This window comes from Ananas comosus, linkage group 10 (genome assembly GCF_001540865.1).
Source record: "Ananas comosus cultivar F153 linkage group 10, ASM154086v1, whole genome shotgun sequence".
In the NCBI taxonomy this organism is placed as follows: Eukaryota; Viridiplantae; Streptophyta; class Magnoliopsida; order Poales; family Bromeliaceae; genus Ananas; species Ananas comosus.
In genome coordinates this window covers 519,064-539,860 of record NC_033630.1, presented here as the reverse complement: position 1 = coordinate 539,860, position 20,797 = coordinate 519,064, and the positions used below count along the sequence as shown (strand labels likewise).

At 35.7% G+C, this 20,797-nt stretch overlaps 1 protein-coding gene across 1 annotated transcript; it reads left to right on the top strand.

The window, feature by feature from the left end:
* Positions 6,471 to 8,535, top strand: LOC109716470 (acyl transferase 7-like). Its single transcript, XM_020241938.1, has 2 exons — positions 6,471 to 7,105; positions 7,389 to 8,535. The coding sequence occupies exons 1-2, from the start codon at positions 6,683 to 6,685 to the stop codon at positions 8,148 to 8,150; spliced, it is 1,185 nt and encodes a 394-aa protein (XP_020097527.1). The 5' UTR covers positions 6,471 to 6,682; the 3' UTR covers positions 8,151 to 8,535.

The following is a 20,797-nucleotide window of genomic DNA, read 5'->3' as shown; positions in this document are numbered from 1 at the left end:
AATGGCTATATTGCTAGGTTATTTGAGGATACATTTACACGAATTTGCACTCCCCCTAAGTATATGCGCTACCTCTTAATTTGGACCTCTCATATGGGTAGTAGTGGAGTCCACGTCGAAGTTGCAATCCATTACTTTGCTTTTGCTCTCGTTGCTTGTCACTCTATTGCATTATTGAATATATAGTTCAAATTTAATCAGTGCAGGTTCCTATCAATGAGCATGCAAAAACAAAGAGGGCCTTGGCGTGTAGAGAAGCAAACGTCTTAATCTACAGTTGATGGACACTTGTAACTATATAATAATCATGATTATATATGATTTTTTTTTTTTGAGAGAGATAAGTACTTAGGTAACACGCTATTCGGTTCGTTTATTTCATTTAGAAATAAACTTAGCTGGAAATATGAATCAATTAGGATTCGAACTTGGGACCTCGGATACCAACCAGCAAGTCCTTTACCACTTGCTCTAGGAACGGTCAGTATTATATATGATTATTAAGACACTGTTTTATATGTCTAATGAGTCCGAGTGGGAAACAACTATCCTTCACAATCAGTACTGTTTTCCCGTACAAATTTGTCCTTGGTATGTATATTGGTATGTTAATATATATTGAGAATTTGAGATGGGCTTCAAAAAGCTTAACTTGTACTTCACTCCATAACTCTAATGAGTTGAATAGCTAGGATCAAGTATAGGAAACGGAGTGGAAGGGAATGACATTTAATGGATCAAAATTAGGTGGTGTACTATACATTTTTATTTATAGAGAACTTGAAACGTCTACTACACCATTTTTGTTAATTTTATTTGATGTGCACGCATGGGATTATAAATTGATTTGGGAGGTAATTAGTGAACGGCCCTCGTTTAGTAGATGAGATGAACCATCAACTAGAAAAAGGCCAATGTTGCTTAATTGAGATGCATATATATGCCTAACTTTTTTATACGCCAATAATATCGCATGTATGGCTAAATCAAATCTAAAAGAGGTCAAGTATCAAATTCAAACTAGGCGTTAATGTAAAGCATAATCAGAACAAATCGATGAATTATTAGATATCGCTCACGTACCAATGATGTTCACCTCACTTGTTATGAGATGAGGTGAGCCAAATTAACACAAACTATACACTTATTGACTAAAAGCTTGATGGACGTCAGTACCCGATGTTCCATGTTCGAAGATTAAACTAGTATCAATCTTGATCGATGGAGTTTACTGTAATCAGTAGTGCAGAACATTTTATTGATAGATTCGATACAATTAAATTTAATCAAAGTTAATTTAACATGAGAAAACAAATCATATTGAAAGCAATTTTGATCAACTTAAAGTCGTCCGTTTGTAATTATGCATTCCCTTTTGCATCCCCATGAGCAATGCAAACGCCAATACAATGAAAAACATTCTGCATATATATATATATATATACACACGCGCGCGCACAGATAAAATTTTAGTTGTTTTGTTTCTCAAACTTATTCATTTAAGATGAGCACTTGCTGTTTTTCTTTTTCTTTTCTTTTTTTGACTGTTGTCTTAACCTTTTCCCAAAGAACCTGTAATTCGCCGCACTTCAAACTAACCTATACTCCAAAGAATTGAGGATCAAATTCAATTCCGAATATATATCTCCGCATGTATAGTTCAAATCTCCGTCACTTAAAAACTCTTCTTTTAAACAAATAAGAACCATTGTATTAAGCAATAATTGTTAGCACTTACTATATATATATAATTGGTCACGTTTATAAATTATTTGTAAAGTTTTTCTTAAAATTAAATATTAGATTTTTTTTTTTTTAGAAAAAGATAGCACGCTACCCGCTTCATTCATTGGATAGATGAATTAGGCTACAAAAGTGGGGCAACCAGGGCCCCTAAAATTAAATATTAGATGCGAAAGAAAATGTATCGTGCGATGGCGGCTAAATTGCATGGAATAATTAACGACGCACACCTAACTCCTCCATATTTGACGTGGACCTTTATATGATTGATTGATTGATTGTGTATGTATGTATTATAAATGCAATGGTCCGAACTAATGCCATGTATAGTCTTATTAGATAAAAAAAATCCCAATCTAGCCTCCTTTTAAAATTTTTTTTTAACCTATCCTTCTTTTGATAATTAGAAAATAAAAGATAATTTTAATAGTATTTATATGCTAATTAGGAGAGAGAAATTTTTTTCTCTCTCTCCTCTCACCCTACTAATATTTAAAAATAATTAATTTTTGTTATAATAATATTTATTAAAAATTAATATTTAATAATAATAAATATTATTATTACTGAATATTTTTTTCAGAAAGATAGCATGATGCTATCCTTTTTATTTATTTTTTTAGAAAATAAACTTAGCTGGAATAATAATAATTCAAACTCAGAACTTCAAGTACCAACCACCAAGTACTTTACCACTTGTACTAAATACTAGTAATAATAATAATAATAATAATAATAATAATAAAAAAATTATCATTCAGTAATAATAATGTCATTATTATTAAATATTATTTTTAAATTATTGTTATTATTATAGGAATTAATTGAGAGGAAAGAGAGAGAAAAATTTTCTCTCTCCTAATTAACATATAAATGCTCTTAAGTCATTTTTATTTTCTAATCCATCAAAAAAAAGACTAGATTAGAAATTTTTTTAAGAAGAAGGCTAGATTGGGAATTTTTTTTTCTCAATAAGGCTAGATGTGGCATTAGTTCCAATGGCCCACTAAAAAATATACAACAGCTCCACAGAATCCCGCGTTCATTGGACCGTCGAAAGGTTGCGTGTGAGAGAGCAATTGTATTAATCAATTAATTTGCCTCAAATTTATAATTAAGATGAACAATGTTAGAAATAAATCCCTACATAAGGAGTATATTTTATATCCCATTTATTCAAGAGCTCTTATTTTTTAATTTGTTTATGATCAGTTTTTTATTTTTACCACAACTCAATTTAATTTTTGTAGCGTAAAAAAAATTTGGACATAGTACGTGTAACCATTTCATCCTTGGACAGGTGATCCATTGAAAATAAGACTAGTGCAAACCATGAGAAGTGGATAATTGGATAATATATATGTTTCTATTCTGATCTAACCAGCCATTGTTAAAGTACATTAATTGTCTTTAAGATTCAGTCCCCAGATCAGGTACTAATTAACTACTAAATACTAATTAATTATATTCCCCGGAGGGGCAACATTAATTAATTCAACTTGCATCAAGCGGATCATGATGCACAAATATTACCCGAGCCAAACACGAAGTTAATGAGAGAAATGCAGAGGTATATATGATTAAATATGTGAAATTACTTAATTTGTTGTTATAGAAACTTAAACTCATAATAAAGAAATTGTGATGCTTTTAATTATTTATATTTAACACTGGCAAACTTAACCAGTTAAGAGTAGATCTTTGCACCAACCGTACCATATATGAGTTATGTATCTTCTATTTATTAATGATAACAAATGATATTGATCCAAGTAGGTACTATTTGATCAATAAGTAGTGGTCACATTTGAACGATAGAATATAAAAATATTAAACACCAAAAATAAACGATTATTTCATATTATTTCATATAGTATTAGAGTAGCTTGTATCTATAATATATTATACAATTAGTGGTCGCGCGTATTCAATAGACAAATACATAACATATATACTGTATAAACTATGAACTACAAATAAAACTCCAAAAACGTTTCTCCAACATATTCTAATTAAACCTTGCGACAACGCAAAGGCTTGTGCATTTAAATATAATTAGATAACATGTCCTGGATCCAATTCTTAAATTAGACAAAAATTAGGTATCTTAGAAAATACTACAGGTAATTAACCAGCTTGAGAACCCCGGTTTAGTTAGTTTCTGTTTGTTGAGGGAACGGATGGGATAGGCCCATCACGGGTTAGTTACAATGTTGTGTCCGTAGATTTAATATATATACACCTACCTTGTCATTTTACACGGATCAAAATAGTTACATGAACAAATTTAAGTTCAATTGCTTACTTTTCAACTAAGTTAAGTAGTTGAGTGTAGTTAATTTGGATCCTATCCAAGAGAAATAGAGGAAATTTGTGATCAATAAGAAAATAAAATGAAGTGATCTAGCGAATAAGAAAAGGACAAGTAATTGGGTGTCGATCCTTCTAGCAATTGATTAAGTTCGGATTTTGAATTAATGGTTTTTGAAATCGTATAATATAAACTAAATTAATTTGTTTAAAATTAAGCTTAAACTGCCAAACAATGATATTAATTAATTTTTCAACGCATCATTAATAAATGAGTTGAAAAATATCTCAATAATTTCTCCAATTAGATGATAGCACGTACATTTGTACCTCATTATTTTTAGGGAACATAAGTTGCTCAATAAATAGGCAAAAAGTTTTAAGAGCTAATTACACCATTAGTCTCCAACCTTTGCACCGTTTTGAATTTGGTCCCAACCCCTTTTTTAACAATAAAGTTCTTAATCTTTTAATTTTATTACAATTAAATTTTAGGGTCCCAAGTAAGAAAATGTGCGAAACTTAGGGACCAATGATGTAATTAATCTAAGTTTTTTTTTTTTGAGAGATAGATAGCACGCTATCTGCTTCATTTATTTCATTTAGAAATAAACTTAGCTAGAAATATGAATCAACTAGGATTCGAACTGTGTTTTGTTGGCTCGTCCTCAAAAAGAGGCCTCTTACTGTAGATAACTTATTAAAAAGAGGATGGATAGGCAACACGAATTGTGTGCTGTGTGGATCTGAGGTGGAAACAGTAGATCGCTTTTTTTCTCATTGTGTATTCTTTAAATTTTTTGTGGTGGTGTCATTGGAGGATATCCAAGCAGGAGATTTGGGCGAAGATGTGCATATGGTTTGGGACAGATGGAGCGGAAGGAAGGGAGCACGGTCCATGAGCGATGGTTTATCTAGACTAATAGCCTGCTGGTGGGTCATCTGGAAGACCAAAAATGATGTGATCTTTAGGAGGAATCAGATTGATCCAATCCGTAGTTGCTATAAGGTTAAGCAGCTGACGTCCCTGTGGAAAAAACATCGTCCTGTGGTGAGACATTGATTTTTTTTATTTTTTTTATTTTTTTTTTCGTCTCCACCCTGCTTTTTATCTCTCCGGAGGTCTGGTTAACTCGCCCATGTAGTCAAGTTCATCTCTTGAATAAATGAAGCGGATAATATGCTACATTTTTCTCAAAAAAAAAAAATTAGAATTCAAACTTGGGTCTCGAATATCAACCACTAAATCCTTAACTACTTGCTCTGGGGATGATCGGTAATTAATCTAAGTTTTAATAACAAGGCACGCCATACAGGTACATTTGTGCCTCAAATTTTTATAAGGCATCATGAGTTAGCATGCTCAACAAGTAGGCAAAAAGTGTTAATAAACAATAAAATAATGTCGGCGAGATAATACCAACCGCTCGCCATCCATGCAGATCCTAGTCATCACACGGCTTGACCCGCACTAAAGAGACTCGCTCGATTGAGATTTGAGACTGACCCCCCAGTATTAATTGCTCTGTCACTTGAGAGGGGAAATTTGAAATTTGCGTGGTGCCTATATTAATTAAATACCCCATTTGCATAATTAACTACTTTATCAAGGTAAGTAATTAAGGGTCAAATTTACGACCTTTTCCAAGGGAGCTTGACCTAATGAACGCTAGCTATTTCTCCCATCAATCTCAACAAAAGAGAACGGGTAAGAGAGATTCATCGAGATTCGTGCTAATTACGACTTATAATTAATCGGCTCGTACGACATATTGTGATTTGTATTCCCCAACCGGTGTCGATGTAGCCCTCAGTTGTACCGTGACATATTGTGCTTTAAATTTCTATTTGAATCGTATCTACTAACTGAGCTGCTTGGTAAAAAAAAATCTAGAATATACTAATTATATCGCTAACGTTGTAGCATCTTTAATTAATAAGATTGTCTCTTTTGAATTCATCGGTCCATCATAATTGATAAAAAAATATTTTTATTATATATTTTTTAATATAATATATAATTAATTTATTACTGATGATGTTGTGTAAATGCGATTGTAATGCACCTCGGAATTATTTGTCACCTAACCCTCGAGTTTAAACACTAACTACAGAATATGCAACCTTTGTAATTAATTCACACTAACTAACAAACTAAATAGCACACGCGTATACCTCTGACAAGAACTAAACAATACTAAAACGAATCAAATATTAATATTTATTTCCCACAAAATTAAAAAAAAAAAGAACCATTAGAGTGGGTCGCACCTCAAGCCGGAGTTGTTGGGATGTGGAGCTCACCATCGCCAACGCTATTGCTCAAAATTTGGACCCGGTTTGGTTTAAACACGCCTCCGCATTCCTTGCGTGTTAACCTTAGCAACTTGACCCTTTCTTTATTCCACTAGTATGTGAGTGCAATATTTGAAAAAAAATTAAATAGAAGGAAAAAAAAAACCCTAGCTATAAAGTACCCACAACAAGTCCATTATGGCATACAAAAATCCCAACACTCCCTTCTCTCCCCCTTCAGTGTAAGCTAAAAAACAAAATAGGGGAAAAGGGCGGAGGGGGTCAACAGAGGCATTCTATCGAACACTCGATAGGCGCGCGGCCTGTAGAGAGCATGAGCGCCATCGCGGTGAGCCGGGTGGCGCAGTCGGTGGTGGCCCCGGCGGAGGCGACTCCGACGGGGCCGCTCCGGCTCTCGTGGCTGGACCGGTACCCGACCCAGCGGGCGCTGATCGAGTCGCTGCACGTGTTCAAAGAGGGCGGCCCCGACCCGGTCCGGGTGATCCGGGTCGCCCTCGCCAAGGCACTGGTCTACTACTACCCGCTCGCCGGCCGGCTCGCCGAGCCGGAGGAGGGGGAGCTCCGGGTGGACTGCACGGGGGAGGGGGTCTGGTTCATCGAGGCCTCCGCGAGCTGCAGCTTGGAGGACGTCGACTACTTGGAGCACCCGCTGATGATCCCCAAGGACGAGCTGCTGCCCCATCCCCAACCCAAACTGGACCCCGCCGCGGAGGAAACCCTGATCCTCCTCGTCCAGGTACGCAAATCTCCGAGCACCACCACCACCACCACCACCACCCTAGCTACTAGCTAGCTACCTACCTAGCTGCATATATGCCTAGCTAGATCTCTCTTATAATCTCTCTCTCTCTCTGTCTCTGTCTCTCTTCCCGCAGAGATGTACTGTACACGCGCTAATTAATTGGTTTGGTCGATTCGATTGTGAAATGTGTATTTATTTATTACTAATGATATATATATATATGTATATATGTATTGTGGATTGGATTAATTACTTAATTAATTAATAAATTAATTAGGTGACGAGGTTTACCTGCGGGGGGACGGTGATCGGGTTCCGGTTCAGCCACGCGGTGGCGGATGGGCCGGGGGCGGCGCAGTTCATGGGGGCGGTGGGGGAGATGGCGCGCGGGGCGGCGCGGCCGTCGGTGGACCGGCTGGAGTACCTGGCGATGGACATCTCGGCGGAGTACATCGCCCACTTCAAGACCCAGTTCCTGGAGCAGACGGGCCAGCGCTGCTCGGCCTTCGAGGTGCTGATCGCCAAGGCCTGGCAGAGCCGCACCCGCGCGGTGGGCCTGCCCGCCGAGGCCGACATCCACCTCTGCTTCGCCATGAACGCGCGGCCGCTGCTGGGGCAGGCGCTGCCCCCCGCCGGGGGCTTCTACGGCAACTGCTACTACATCATGCGCGTCTCGTCCACCAGCGGCAGGGTGGCGGGCGCCTCCATCGTCGACATCGTGCGGCTCATCAAGGACGGCAAGAAGCGGCTCCCGCTCGAGTTCGCCCGCTGGGCCGCCGGTCGGGGCGGCGACCCCTACCAGATCACCTCCGACCACCGCAACCTGCTCGTCTCCGACTGGACGCGCCTGGGCTTCGCCGAGGTCGACTACGGCTGGGGCCCGCCCGTCCACGTCGTCCCCTTGACCAACCTCGACTACATCGCCACGTGCATACTCGTCAAGCCCTCCGCCCATAAGCCCGGCGCACGCCTCATCACCCAGTGCGTTGCGCCCCACAACCTCACCGCCTTCCACGATGCCATGTTGAACTTGGATTAATTATTTTTAAATAATTAATTAATTAAAAAATGTTCAAAATATTTTAGTTTTTCTTTTTCTTTTTTTCCCACCCCGATTTTTTTGAATATTTTTTGAAGTCGGTCGGTCGATCGATCCCAGAAGGGAATTAAACTCATATAACGGAATAAAACTAAGAAGAGATCGAGGAGGGACGTGCATCGGTTTGATGGGGTTTTTTTGGTTGTGGGATATTGGTATTGAACTATTGATTCCCTTGTATACTTCTTCTTTTTTCTTTTTTCTTTTTGTGTTTGATATTGATATTATTTTATTGGTATTATTATTGGATCGATGGGCCAGCTCTTGGTGGGATGTAATATTATATTATTATAATTATGAATTAATAATTGTTTTCCAGCTGTAATCTCTCTCTCTCTCTCTCTCTCTCTCTCTCTCTTTTCTTTGGCTTCGCTGCTGCGCACATGAATTATAATATACGTTAGTAATATTTGTTGTAGGCATTTATTAACCATGTGATTGTTTCTTTTAGTAGACGATTGATGATTAGTTAACAGCTTATAATTGGTTTGTTAATTTTTGGTCAAATAAATGGTTGTTGGCATTACAACTATCTTCGGCATTAAAAACAAAGGAAAAAGGGCGACCAAATAAACTTAGTGAAAATGATATGGGAACTGAACGGTGACGACACGAAAGGCGCGGATCAGGTGAACGCGAAATAACACTATGGCGGTGGTGGTTGGAGACAACTCCTATTATCATTTTGATTATTCAATTTTACTCGCTCTCCTATTTTGCTGAAAAAAATATGAACAAGGAAAATAAGATGCGAGTACTCACGATTCTCCTGCTAATAATTAATGTTGCCTCATTCATGCATGTTTCGCCATTACAAGATTACATAATTAAGGAGTCAGATGATTGAGTTTCAACTTCTACGAATTCCGACCTCTCTGAACAGCCCATTACATTTGAGCAAATGTTCGAATTTGAATTCAATTAAGGCTTTATGGTTGGTACTCGAGATCGCAAGTTCGAATCCTTTCTAATTATTAATTCATATTTTCATCTAATTTTATTTTTTTAAAAAATAAGCAAAGTGAATAGTATACTATCTTTTTCTAAAAAATTATAGATTGACAATTAATTGGTAATGAGATGCCAACTACTCCACCATATGTTATTATTATCTGCATGATTTAAAGTAAGCCTACTTTTCAACCTCTTATGTCAAAATGAAGAAAATTGTAGTTAACTTTCCGAGTCGAGATTTTTATTTTTTATCTTTTTAGAATTTTCTAGTGGGATCCTCCGGTTCCATAGATTACATGACTTTCACTTAAAAAATAATTTTGTGCGAAATTAATTGCATTGATCATATAGAATCATAAAAATATTGTATTAGTATTCGTGTGCATTCATAAATGATAGCCCTGCTTCAATTTTATAAAAAGAACGAAGACCAAAAAAACGAAAGAAAGAGAGAGATTTCCTTAATTACGTGGATTCTACGTGGAGTTGAATTCTCAAATTAAAAGTATACTTCAAAAATTAAAGGAAACAAATGAATATATCTTTGTTTAATTGGAAAAAAAAATGGCAAATATTTGTAAAGTATATTCATGCCGCGATTTATATATAGTATATAGGCAATAATTTCCCCTCATCTAAATGGTTGCTAACTCCACCGTGCATTATTATTATTTTTTTTCTCCGGCTTGCATTTTGACTTCCTAATTAAAAAAAGGAGATTTAAAAAAAAAAATAAAACTTTCTTCTTAGAGATAGATAGCATGCTATCCGTTTCGTTTATTTCATTTAAAAATAAACTTAGCTGGAAATGTGAATCAACTCGGATTCGAACTTGGGTCTCGGGTACCAACCACAAAATCCTTTGCCACTTGCTCTAGGGACGGTCAGTTTCTCCTCTCCTTTTTTGGACCTAGTATTATTTTGGAGTAATTAATTCTCATAGCAAATTAGATGTAGTCAAAATTATAAGAACAAAACATTATACCAAATGAATTGAAAAAATGCAGGAAATTAATATGATGCAAATGTGGAACAATATCGAGATCAGACTTATGAGTATTAAAACTAAAAGACTCGATTCAAATGGAAACAAAATTGTTCAAAACTGATTAATTAGGCAAACAAGGAGATCAAATAATTAACATTAAGATCTCAGCATTAATTGTTAGTTCATGCAATGCACGACACAGTGAGAAAATGATAGACACACTACAGTGAACGAGATCAACGCATGAACTAACGTTAAATATCTAATGTTGACCGTGTAGGAGAACTCTCTTTAATTAGGAGTTGACATTGACTTGTTCTATAGGTATGTAGTATTCACAATGGAGAAGGGGATAATTAACGAGACCAATTCTCAAGAGTGCGAACCACTAATCTTTGACTAATTATAATCTTCCACGTCAGCTGTGATTAGGATTTTAGTGGCCTTTGATTGTGTCAATACGTATTTTACTTCAAGCCTGGTGGGTGACTTTTTGACCATGCGGAGAAGAAGCCTCAGGAAATCACCAGGGAAAGGGAGTTTCAAAAATCCTTAAATAACATATTTGGCATGATTTTTATTTTTTTTTTCTCTGTATGATTGAAGGAAAAAAATTTGAATTTTTTCTCTTTCAAAAAATTTATCATTAATAATTTGGTAAAATAAGAAATTTTATCTATAAAATGATTTGTCTTATGTCAAAAAATTAACTAGAAAGTGGAATATATTATTCCGTTCTACACGTTTGATCATAATTTTTATCTACTAAGTATTACAAATGCTTGAGTATATCAAAAGTATATCCGGAATAAAATATTTATATATTCAAGGAGGAATTTATGATTACATTTGATTCAGAAATAAATTATTCTTATTTATTCCTGATATAAAATTGATATATTAAATTTTATGCTTAGATGAGAATTTGAATTTTTATTTTTATGAACAAGGAAAATAGCGTTTCAATTATTCGACTAGAACAGCGGGGGAGTAAGAGCTTATTAGCCACGTTATACCTAAACCAAATACTACCCGAGTATATTAGTGTAATATTTTCATCCTAACCACTCAAAGATTAGAATTTACACCTGTGTTTTATTAACTTTCTTATTTTACCAAAAGCCCCAACAAGTTTTTAAAATTCTTAAATATTAGGGTATAAAATTTACATTTTATTATAGAGTGTACAAGTCACATTAATTAGAATGGGCCGAGTAGGCCGACAAAGCTTAACTAACCCAACTTAGAGTAAACAGGCCGATTCGCCGCAATGTCGACACAGTATGATACGAGTTGTGAAACTCAAATCATCCAAGGTTAGGCTCGAGCTCGAAATGGGTCTAAGCCCAAGAAATTTCTCCTATGATAGGAGAGATGTAATGCTTCCAAATTAAGTTAAATCCCATTTTGTTTTTGGGCTTCAAATAGAGGAGACAAATCCACAAATTTTGGGGCTTTTCATTTGGAGGTGTTTGAATTGATGTAATTATAATTCGATCCCACATCAAATATGTAAGAAGCAAAAAATATTAACCATCGTTCTTGACTAAGATGTCATGGAGAACCATCAGTAAGCCATGAGCTCAATTCCTTAAAAACTATTTCACCTCAAAATAATCTGATTTTTTTTTTTTTTTTTTAATGTGCGAGATATTTAAAATGTAGCCTGTGGCCAGGGATAAATTTTCAGTATAATAAACTTGATGTAGATCTCCCAACATTAATCCTACAAGCCATCATTTGTTCAAAAGTTTGCCGCCTTATCTGCTGTACTTTAATCTACTCTTAGAAAAAAAAATTACAAGTTTAATCCGCACAATTTGCTTTGCAATTCTGTGGACTATAAACGCTAAACAACTATCCAAAAATACGGACTGATATGTAGACCGCACTCATCTGCACTCTTGGCAGACTGTTGAAAACGTTTCTAAAAAATCTCATTACCTACAAAGAAAAAAAATGAAGAAAAGGGCTAAATATAACTTCACAACTTCTTATCTCTTTTTATTTTTTTTATTTTTGATTATTTGTTTTTTTTATTATTTTTTCCTCAACAGGAAAGTTCAAATGTCTTTTTTATAAAAAAATATTATTATCTAAAATTTGACCAGTCTCTTAAAAGTATACGTGGCACTTTTTTGTGTTCAACTCAGCTAGCTTCCACAACAATCCTCTCAGCACAAATGGATAGTCAATAGCTTCTTGGCTCTTCCCAAGATTTTACCTCCTTCCCAAGGTTTACCAGTTGGTCCAATAAGTTTCTCTGGACCCAATTCCCAAGATTTTACCTCCTTCCGCAAGGTTTATCAAGTTGGACAGAGTTTTCCAAAGACAGCTCTTTCCCAGGTCTATTCCACAACCACACTGGAACTTTTCCGAATAAGGTGAGGTCCACCAAAAAAAAATAAGAAAGAAATCAAACCCCCCCCAACCCCCATCACATGCTGCTGATACCCCCTAATCTCTCTCTCTATGTCTCTACTCTCTCAACACACTCTCTCTCTATTCATCTCCCTCTCCCCTCCTCGTTTTATCTAAGTGGCCCCATTCTCTTATCTCTCTCCTCTTCCTCCTCCAATCTAACCTGTCCCATTCTCTCTCTTTCTTACTCCAACTGCCCCACTCTTCAATCTCTCTTATCTCTCTATTTCTCGTATCGCTCTCATCGAAAACGCTTTATGTCAGATTCAGCTGGCCTTGCGCGTGACGCTGGTGGCGGTGTAGGCGGGCGACGGGCAGTAGGCGGTGGCAGTTAGGCGACGGCGATGGTGGCGCTTAGGCGGCTCTGCGGACGGGAGAGCGTGGGGCTTAGTTATACTAGTTTTCCAGATCTTTCTCTCGACTAATGCACGCACTCACACTAGTCTGTCTCTGTCTCTCTAACCGCTGCTTTTCTTTTTCCTTGATTTTGCGCCCTCCTCCATACGGCTAATTTGATGTAAGGCGCTTAATGATTTTCATGATGAAAGATAGGTATAAAGATAAATATAAAAATGTTACAAGTATCCTCTGAACTTAACACGCCTTCTGAAAGACAGTCATGAGCTTTCAAAGTTTTATTTTTATATTATCCCTTACAATGCTTTGAATAGCACCTCAAATTCATAACTTCTTCATTGTTACTGCCTAAAGTTAGTTGTATTCATTAGATTTTCACCATGCCTGCCAAGATTATTCATCGGGTAATAAAAATTGGTCCTCAGATTAAAGTATATTCCATCCAAAATTTAATATAATCAGAGGTACACCTCCGGAAAACACTAGTAAAGATCAGATAGTAGAAACAAAATTTTTGAAATTTACATATCTAATTTCAAATTTGCTATGCTTCAGATAAGTACAATTGGCAATATAAAAAATCGTAATCGGGAAGATCTAAGAAGCTCACACTCCGCTGCGACGCCACCGGTGACGAGCGCACTTGCAGTGTGAGGATCGCGTGGCGGAGGGCCTTGACTCTCCCTGGCAGAGCTTCGCCTCCCTCAACTGCACTAGGACTCACGATCGTCGTCACTGCTGACGTTCCCCCACTATCCTTCGACGCCATCCAAATACCCTCTAGCAAGCTATCCCCGACCCCCCTCCCCACCTACACAGGATCCAAATTAGCGAAGACGAGCAGCAGGAATAGCTCTCGCGCCCCGAAAAGAAGGCGCAGGCAGCGTCGGCGTCGGCGACGGACGCAGGTCAGATACAGCGGGAGCTCGCTGTGGCGGCGGGGGAGAGGAGGGGCAGAGAGTGAGAGGGGGAGGTTAGGGGTTTTGGGGTGGCGTGCGGCGATCGAGTCGTTTGCAAGGCACTTTTGGTTTTCTTTTATTTACTATTAATATTGTTTGTTTAGATTTTGTTTAGGTATATTGTCTAGATTTTTGAGTTGTTGACTTACATATTTATTTTTTTTCGTAATAATTAATAATTTTTTTTAGTGTTTTTTTTAAAATCAATTATTAAAAATCTTAGGGCATCTTATCTGAAAACACTGTTTTTTTTTTTTTTTTTTTTTACTGTCGTAAGATACTATACAGACTTCATGAATAATTTCGGTGCGATGGATATATTTGGAGTCGGTGGAAAATCCAATACAGCCAAAATTTAGCTACACAAGAATAGTATAAAATATATTAACTAAATTTATCAAGCTAATCAACGCATTTAAATTTTGAAGTCAAAATATTATTGACTATCACACATCCAACATATAAAAAAGCTGGATAGAAAAAATAAAATTTTAAAAGATTGGATAGCTAATTCAAAATAGTTCATACATAGTTCAGAAATATTTTATATATTATTTATTTTGATTTTAATATTAATCTTTAATATCATATTTATAGTTTGATGAGCAATTAATTTAAAATTTAAAATCTTTTGAAATATTCAAAATGTAATTGATCGATTTTTGATTTTAACAATTTGGCATTCTAAAATTTATTCGATAGTTTAATATATTTTTTCTCTCATCTGAAATTACTAATTGAATAAAACCGATTATATATATATATAGAGAGAGAGAGAATGCAAAATACAATATCTAGGTGAATCTCTTTTTGTTAAATAGAAATGATCACATGCTTTTCAATTTNTCTTTTTGTTAAATAGAAATGATCACATGCTTTTCAATTTATTCTGGGGCATGTATTCTTCTTCTTATCTTGGCAAAAAAAACAAAAGCCCAATATTTACGTAACCTTCTTTTGTTTACTTTTTTTTAACTCTAAGTTTCTTTGTTTTATTTTTTTTTACTTAACTATGATATAAAATTAATCGATAACCGCAGCGAAGCGCGGGTTCTATACTAGTCTCAGCATTAATTGTTAGTTCATGCGATGCACGACACAGTGAGAAAATGATAGACACACTACAGTGAACGAGATCAACGCATGAGCTAACGTTAAATATCTAATGTTGACCGTGTAGGAGAACTCTCTTTAATTAGTAGTTGACATTGACTTGTTCTATAGCGTATGTAGTATTTACAATGGAGAAGGGGATAATTAACGAGACCAATTCTCAACAGTGCGAACCACCAACCTTTGACTAATTATAATCAGCCACGTCAGCTGTGATTAGGATTTTAGTGGCCTTTGATTGTGTCAATTTGTATTTTACTTCATGCCTCGTGGGTGACTTTTTGACCATGCGGGGAAGAAGCCTCAGGAAATCACCAGGTAAAGGGAGTTTCAAAAATCCTTAAATAACATATTTGGTATGATTTTTATTTTTTTTCTCTGTATGATTGAAGGGAAAAAAATTGAATTTTTTCTCTTTAAAAAAATTTATCATTAATAATTTGGTAAATTAAGACATTTTATCCACAAAATGATTTATCTTATTTCAAAAGATTGCCTGAAAAATAGAACATATTATTTCATTCTGTACATTCGATCATAATTTTCATCTACTAAATATTACGACTGCTTGAGTACATAAAAGTATATCCGGAGTAAAATATTCATATATTCAAAGAGGAATTTATGATAGCATTTGATTTAGAAATAAATTATTCTTATTTATTCCTGATATAAAATTGATATATTAAATTTTATGCTTAGATGAGAATTTGAATTTTTATTTTTATGAACAAGGAAAATAGCGTTTCAATTATTGGACTAGAGCAGTGGGGGAGCAAGAGCTTATTGGCCACGTTATACGTTAACCAAATACTACCCGAGTATATTAGTGTAATATTTTCATCCTAACCACTCAAAGATTAGAATTTACACCTGTGTTTTATTAACTTTCTTATTTTACCAAAAGCCCCAACAAGTTTTTAAAATTCTTAAATATTAGGGTATAAAATTTACATTTTATTATAGAGTGTACAAGTCACATTAATTAGAATGGGCCGAGTAGGCCGACAAAGCTTAACTAACCCAACTTAGAGTAAACAGGCCGATTCGCCGCAATGTCGACACAGTATGATACGAGTTGTGAAACTCAAATCATCCAAGGTTAGGCTCGAGCTCGAAATGGGTCTAAGCCCAAGAAATTTCTCCTATGATAGGAGAGATGTAATGCTTCCAAATTAAGTTAAATCCCATTTTGTTTTTGGGCTTCAAATAGAGGAGACAAATCCACAAATTTTGGGGCTTTTCATTTGGAGGTGTTTGAATTGATGTAATTATAATTCGACCCCCATCAAATATGTAAGAAGCAAAAAATATTAACCATCGTTCTTGACTAAGATGTCATGGAGAACCATCAGTAAGCCATGAGCTCAATTCCTTAAAAACTATTTCACCTCAAAATAATCTGATTTTTTTTTTTTTTTTAATGTTCGACGATATTTAAAATGTAGCCTGTGGCCAGGGATAAATTTTTCAGTATAATAAACTTGATGCAGATCTCCCAACATTAATCCTACAAAGCCCATCATTTGTTCAAAAGTTTGCCGCCTTTATCTGCTGTATCTAATCTACTCTTTTAGAAATAAAATTACAAGTTTAATCCGCACAATTTGCTTTGCAATTCTGTGGACCATAAACGCTAACCAACTATTTCAAAAATACGTACTGATATATAAGACACACTCATCGTACTTAAGAGTTCAATCACAGTGTTTACGGGATTTGACCCGATTCAACTTATCTGAACGTTAGATTTATTGTTAGGCCTCTTGCCGTTTGGTCTCATGTGGACCGCAGCTTTATTCAACTTGTTAGATTCATTCAATTCAACTTATTAGTTTTCTAAACTTATTGTCACGAAATAGAAAGTTGAAGCCATTTTAACCTATTAATAAATAGCCAGCAAATACGATATACTGATAGTATAAAAGAAAAAAGAAAAAAAAAAAAAAAAAAAAAAAGAGGAAAAGAAAGAAAAGAAAAAGCAACAAGAAAGCAGGGCAAAAGTAGTTCAGACAACTATAAACTGTTACTCTTTAAATTATATATCGAAAACTTGTTGTTATTTTTTCTTAAAAAAAAAAATCAATCAATTTAACGCTTCTTTCCTATAACATTTTGCGAAAACGCAAAAGGTTGTTCGTCACAACCTCTTTTGTATGATGTAGCCGATAATTGCAACAGTGAAACATTGGTTGTGCACATCTTTTTTGCTCTGTAATCTGTTACCACTGATTTTAGCATTATAATTCTTTGAATTAGAGATTCTCATACCTTGCAACATGGTGTGGTCCTGAGGCCAAACAAGCCCTAAACATACTCGAGAAGTGGTGAGTTGTATGGCTCCACATTATTCTGTCACGCACCAAAATGATTCACGCATTTTACTACATCTTAAACGTAATGATTTACTATCGAAGGCCAATCCACTTATGGAGAGTACTAAAAATTCTACTGCGAGATTATTACTATATATATAGATATAGATATGGCTTTACTCAATTGTATGCAATTTGCCTATCAATAAAACAAGCAAACTCATAACCACTTTTAATTACTCACACGCTGTTGAATTATCTAGCTTTTGTTCAACGAAAAAGAAAGAAAAGTTTAGGTCCTGAACCTTACGAAACGCTTTATTAACGCTCGCCAATTAAAAACCTAGCCAAACAGGCGCTTAGTCCTAACTACGAGAAATCGCAGAGAATTTGCATATATAGGAGACAAAAGGCGCCAACTATCGACTAACATAAAATATATACTATACAAAATTTTTACATACAACATTTCATTCTCTTTTTTGAGAGAAAGAAAGACGTTGAGATCTCCACTATTAGCAGTACATTTCAACTTCTTCGACCCAAAATTAATGGCTAATTAATCTTAATTAGCCATTAATCTACTTGCTAAGCTCATCCTCGGCGTTTTCAGGCGCAATTGTGAATTGCCCCCTCTTCAATCTCTTACTTGTGCAGCTCCTTTTCCATGTCCCGGGCCGGACTTGACCGGAAATTCGTAAACAGGCCGGACCCAATATGGCTCAGTCGGAGAGATCGTGGGCGTGCCAGCAGAGTAGCATCGACACGCACCGGCCCAGTATGTAGAACCGCGTCTTCTGCTGCTTAACCATCGTGTAGCACCGCCGCCGCAGGCCCGACTTCTGCGACGGCCGTGACCGCGCAGAGTAGTAATAAGAAGACGACGCAGAAGAAGCCATAGCTCTAGCTCTGTATGGTATATGAGGAGAGAGAGAGAGGAGTGAATTGAATGAATGTGGACTAAACAATGAATCGGAGTATGATTTGGAGAATTGTGGAGAGGAGCCAAGGTGTTAAATAGGCTCATTGGATGGGGGTGTTGGGGGTGGTCCACGTGAGAGCGATGTCTCGTTAAATTAAACCTGGCTTGTTCATCTTAAATGACCATTTTGCCCTTGCCTCTTTCCCCCAAATTAAAAAAGCAAGGAACAAATCCTAGTCCTAAATTTTTTTAGTTAGCTATTAATTAATTAAATATTAGCTAAATTGTAGAGTGGTTTCTTAGGCTAATTGCGATCCACTTCATAATATTTAATGTATAAACGCAACATCAATGGCGTGCTCTCAATTAAGGTCTTGTCTTTTCTCAGTGGAGTGTTCGTCAAGGTATTATTTATATTAAATTTTTGGATAAGACATCGCTACTTTTTTTTTTTTTTTGTTCAAACTATTAGCACAATTTTTATTTATATACTATATAGGTTCCTTTCTAGAATATAAAATCGTTTGAATTTTCTACCACTATAAAATAATTATTTTTTCATAAAAAATAAATTATGAGCTAATGATATTTTTTAATATTTGGCGGGACTCTAATTATTAAAGTAGATGACGAATTTAATCTGATCATAATTTATCTACTGAATTTCAATAAATTCAGCACATTTAATCAATTCCTAATAAACATATTTTTGCTTATAATTTTCAAATATTTAATTTTTATTATTATTTTTTTTAAAAAAAAATCTACTGGAGATGGTTGCGGATGTAAGCAAAAGCACGAACTACATCAAAACAAATAAAGTCCTAATGGGCAAGTGGAATCAAAACATGAGTCAGATCCAATAAAACCATGACTCAGATCCAATAAGCACGCACTCATCGTGATAGCAGCCCATGGACAAATCTTCAAAAGCAGGGGCATTTGTGTAATTTCACTAGGAAAGACCCAAAAGTAGAGTCAAAGGTGGGCCGGACCAAATGTTCTCCCCACGAAGCAGAGGCGACAAAATAGCGGGCCGTGAGTGGGGCCCAGATGGGCCCACTTGCGGTTTCCCCCCTTCTCCCCTTCTCTCCGGCACACCACGTGTAGTCCTTATCCCCTCCTCCTCTCCTCTCTCTATCCCCACGTTTCGTTGCCGACTTTTAGGTAGGGGTGTAAACGGGCACAGGTATTCTAAGACTTTACCCGGATCCGAATTCGAATTTGATGTCCCTCTTTCTTTTTTTACCCTGCCTCTTCTTTTCACTTTTCACACTTTTTGCCGTTTTCTCGGAGGCCTAAGCTGCTTCCAACTTGTACGCTCAGTTCATTTGACTTAATGAATGAAGCAGATAGCTTGCTATTTATTTCTCAAAAAATAAAAAAAACTAACGGTCGCTAAGTAAGAAAGATCTATCGTTCATGTTTGAATTTCAAGTTCAATTTCAATAGATAAATTGGAATTTAAAGTTTTAAAAAATTCTCTCTGAAACCGACCAGACCCGACCCAATATGGAGAGATTCGGACTCGGACTCGGACTTCTCCCCCGTACTACCTACTACCCTCCAATCCCCTCCAGACGACGACATCCCGTGGGCCCCATAACCCTCCGACAATTGCCTTTTCCGAATCCAAACTACTCCACCTATTATCCCACTTACAACCAAAAAAAAAAATCATAATTTAAAGATTGGTATAAATTATGATCATTTCTAGGTGTACGTGGTAAAAAATTTAAAAATCTATATGTGAAATTGCAAGCTCAATATTTAGCTATTTTATATGCTCAACTAAATTTACATTAAAATTATATATATACATACATACGGATAATTGCTTATATATCCTTCACAGGTTTGAAAATATTTGATTTACTCTTTTTTTTTTTTTCTTTCTAAAATATTCCTCATATGTTTCACCATTATTACAAAATACTCCCGTAGTTATCTCCTATTAAGTTAACTTGGGTTAAACGTAAGTTAAATATCTAATACAGTTAAAAAAAATTAAAATGCTAATTTTACCCTTAACTTAAGAGCAAATAAGAAATGTTGGTAACGGTAGAGGGGTATATTGAAAAAGACCAAAAGTCAAACTACTTTTTGTGCCTCTGACTTTAAGGGCAAATAAGAAAGTCAGTGATGGTGAAAGGGAATATTTAAAAAGACAAAATAGTAATTTTACAAAGATAATAGAGTTAATTAACAGATTTTAACTCTAAGGTATATTATAAATAGATTGGAACGTAAAAAGGGTATTTTCAATATTAGCCTTCTAAGAGGGGTAAATTGGAAAGTCGAAAATTTTTCAGGGGTATATAAGCAATTGCCCTATATATATATATAGTCTTGTAAAAGCACCAGGTTTTTTGTGTTTATGAATTTTTTACCGTTAGATCTACGCCTTTGATCATTTTCACCCGTTAGATTATTCTATTCGACCAACAACCCACTAAATTCTAAGAGGCCTACATCATCATAACCGCACATCTCTTAATCCAATGGCTAAAAATCTATAAGCACTAATAATTTAGTATTTTTAAAAATATAGGAGCTCA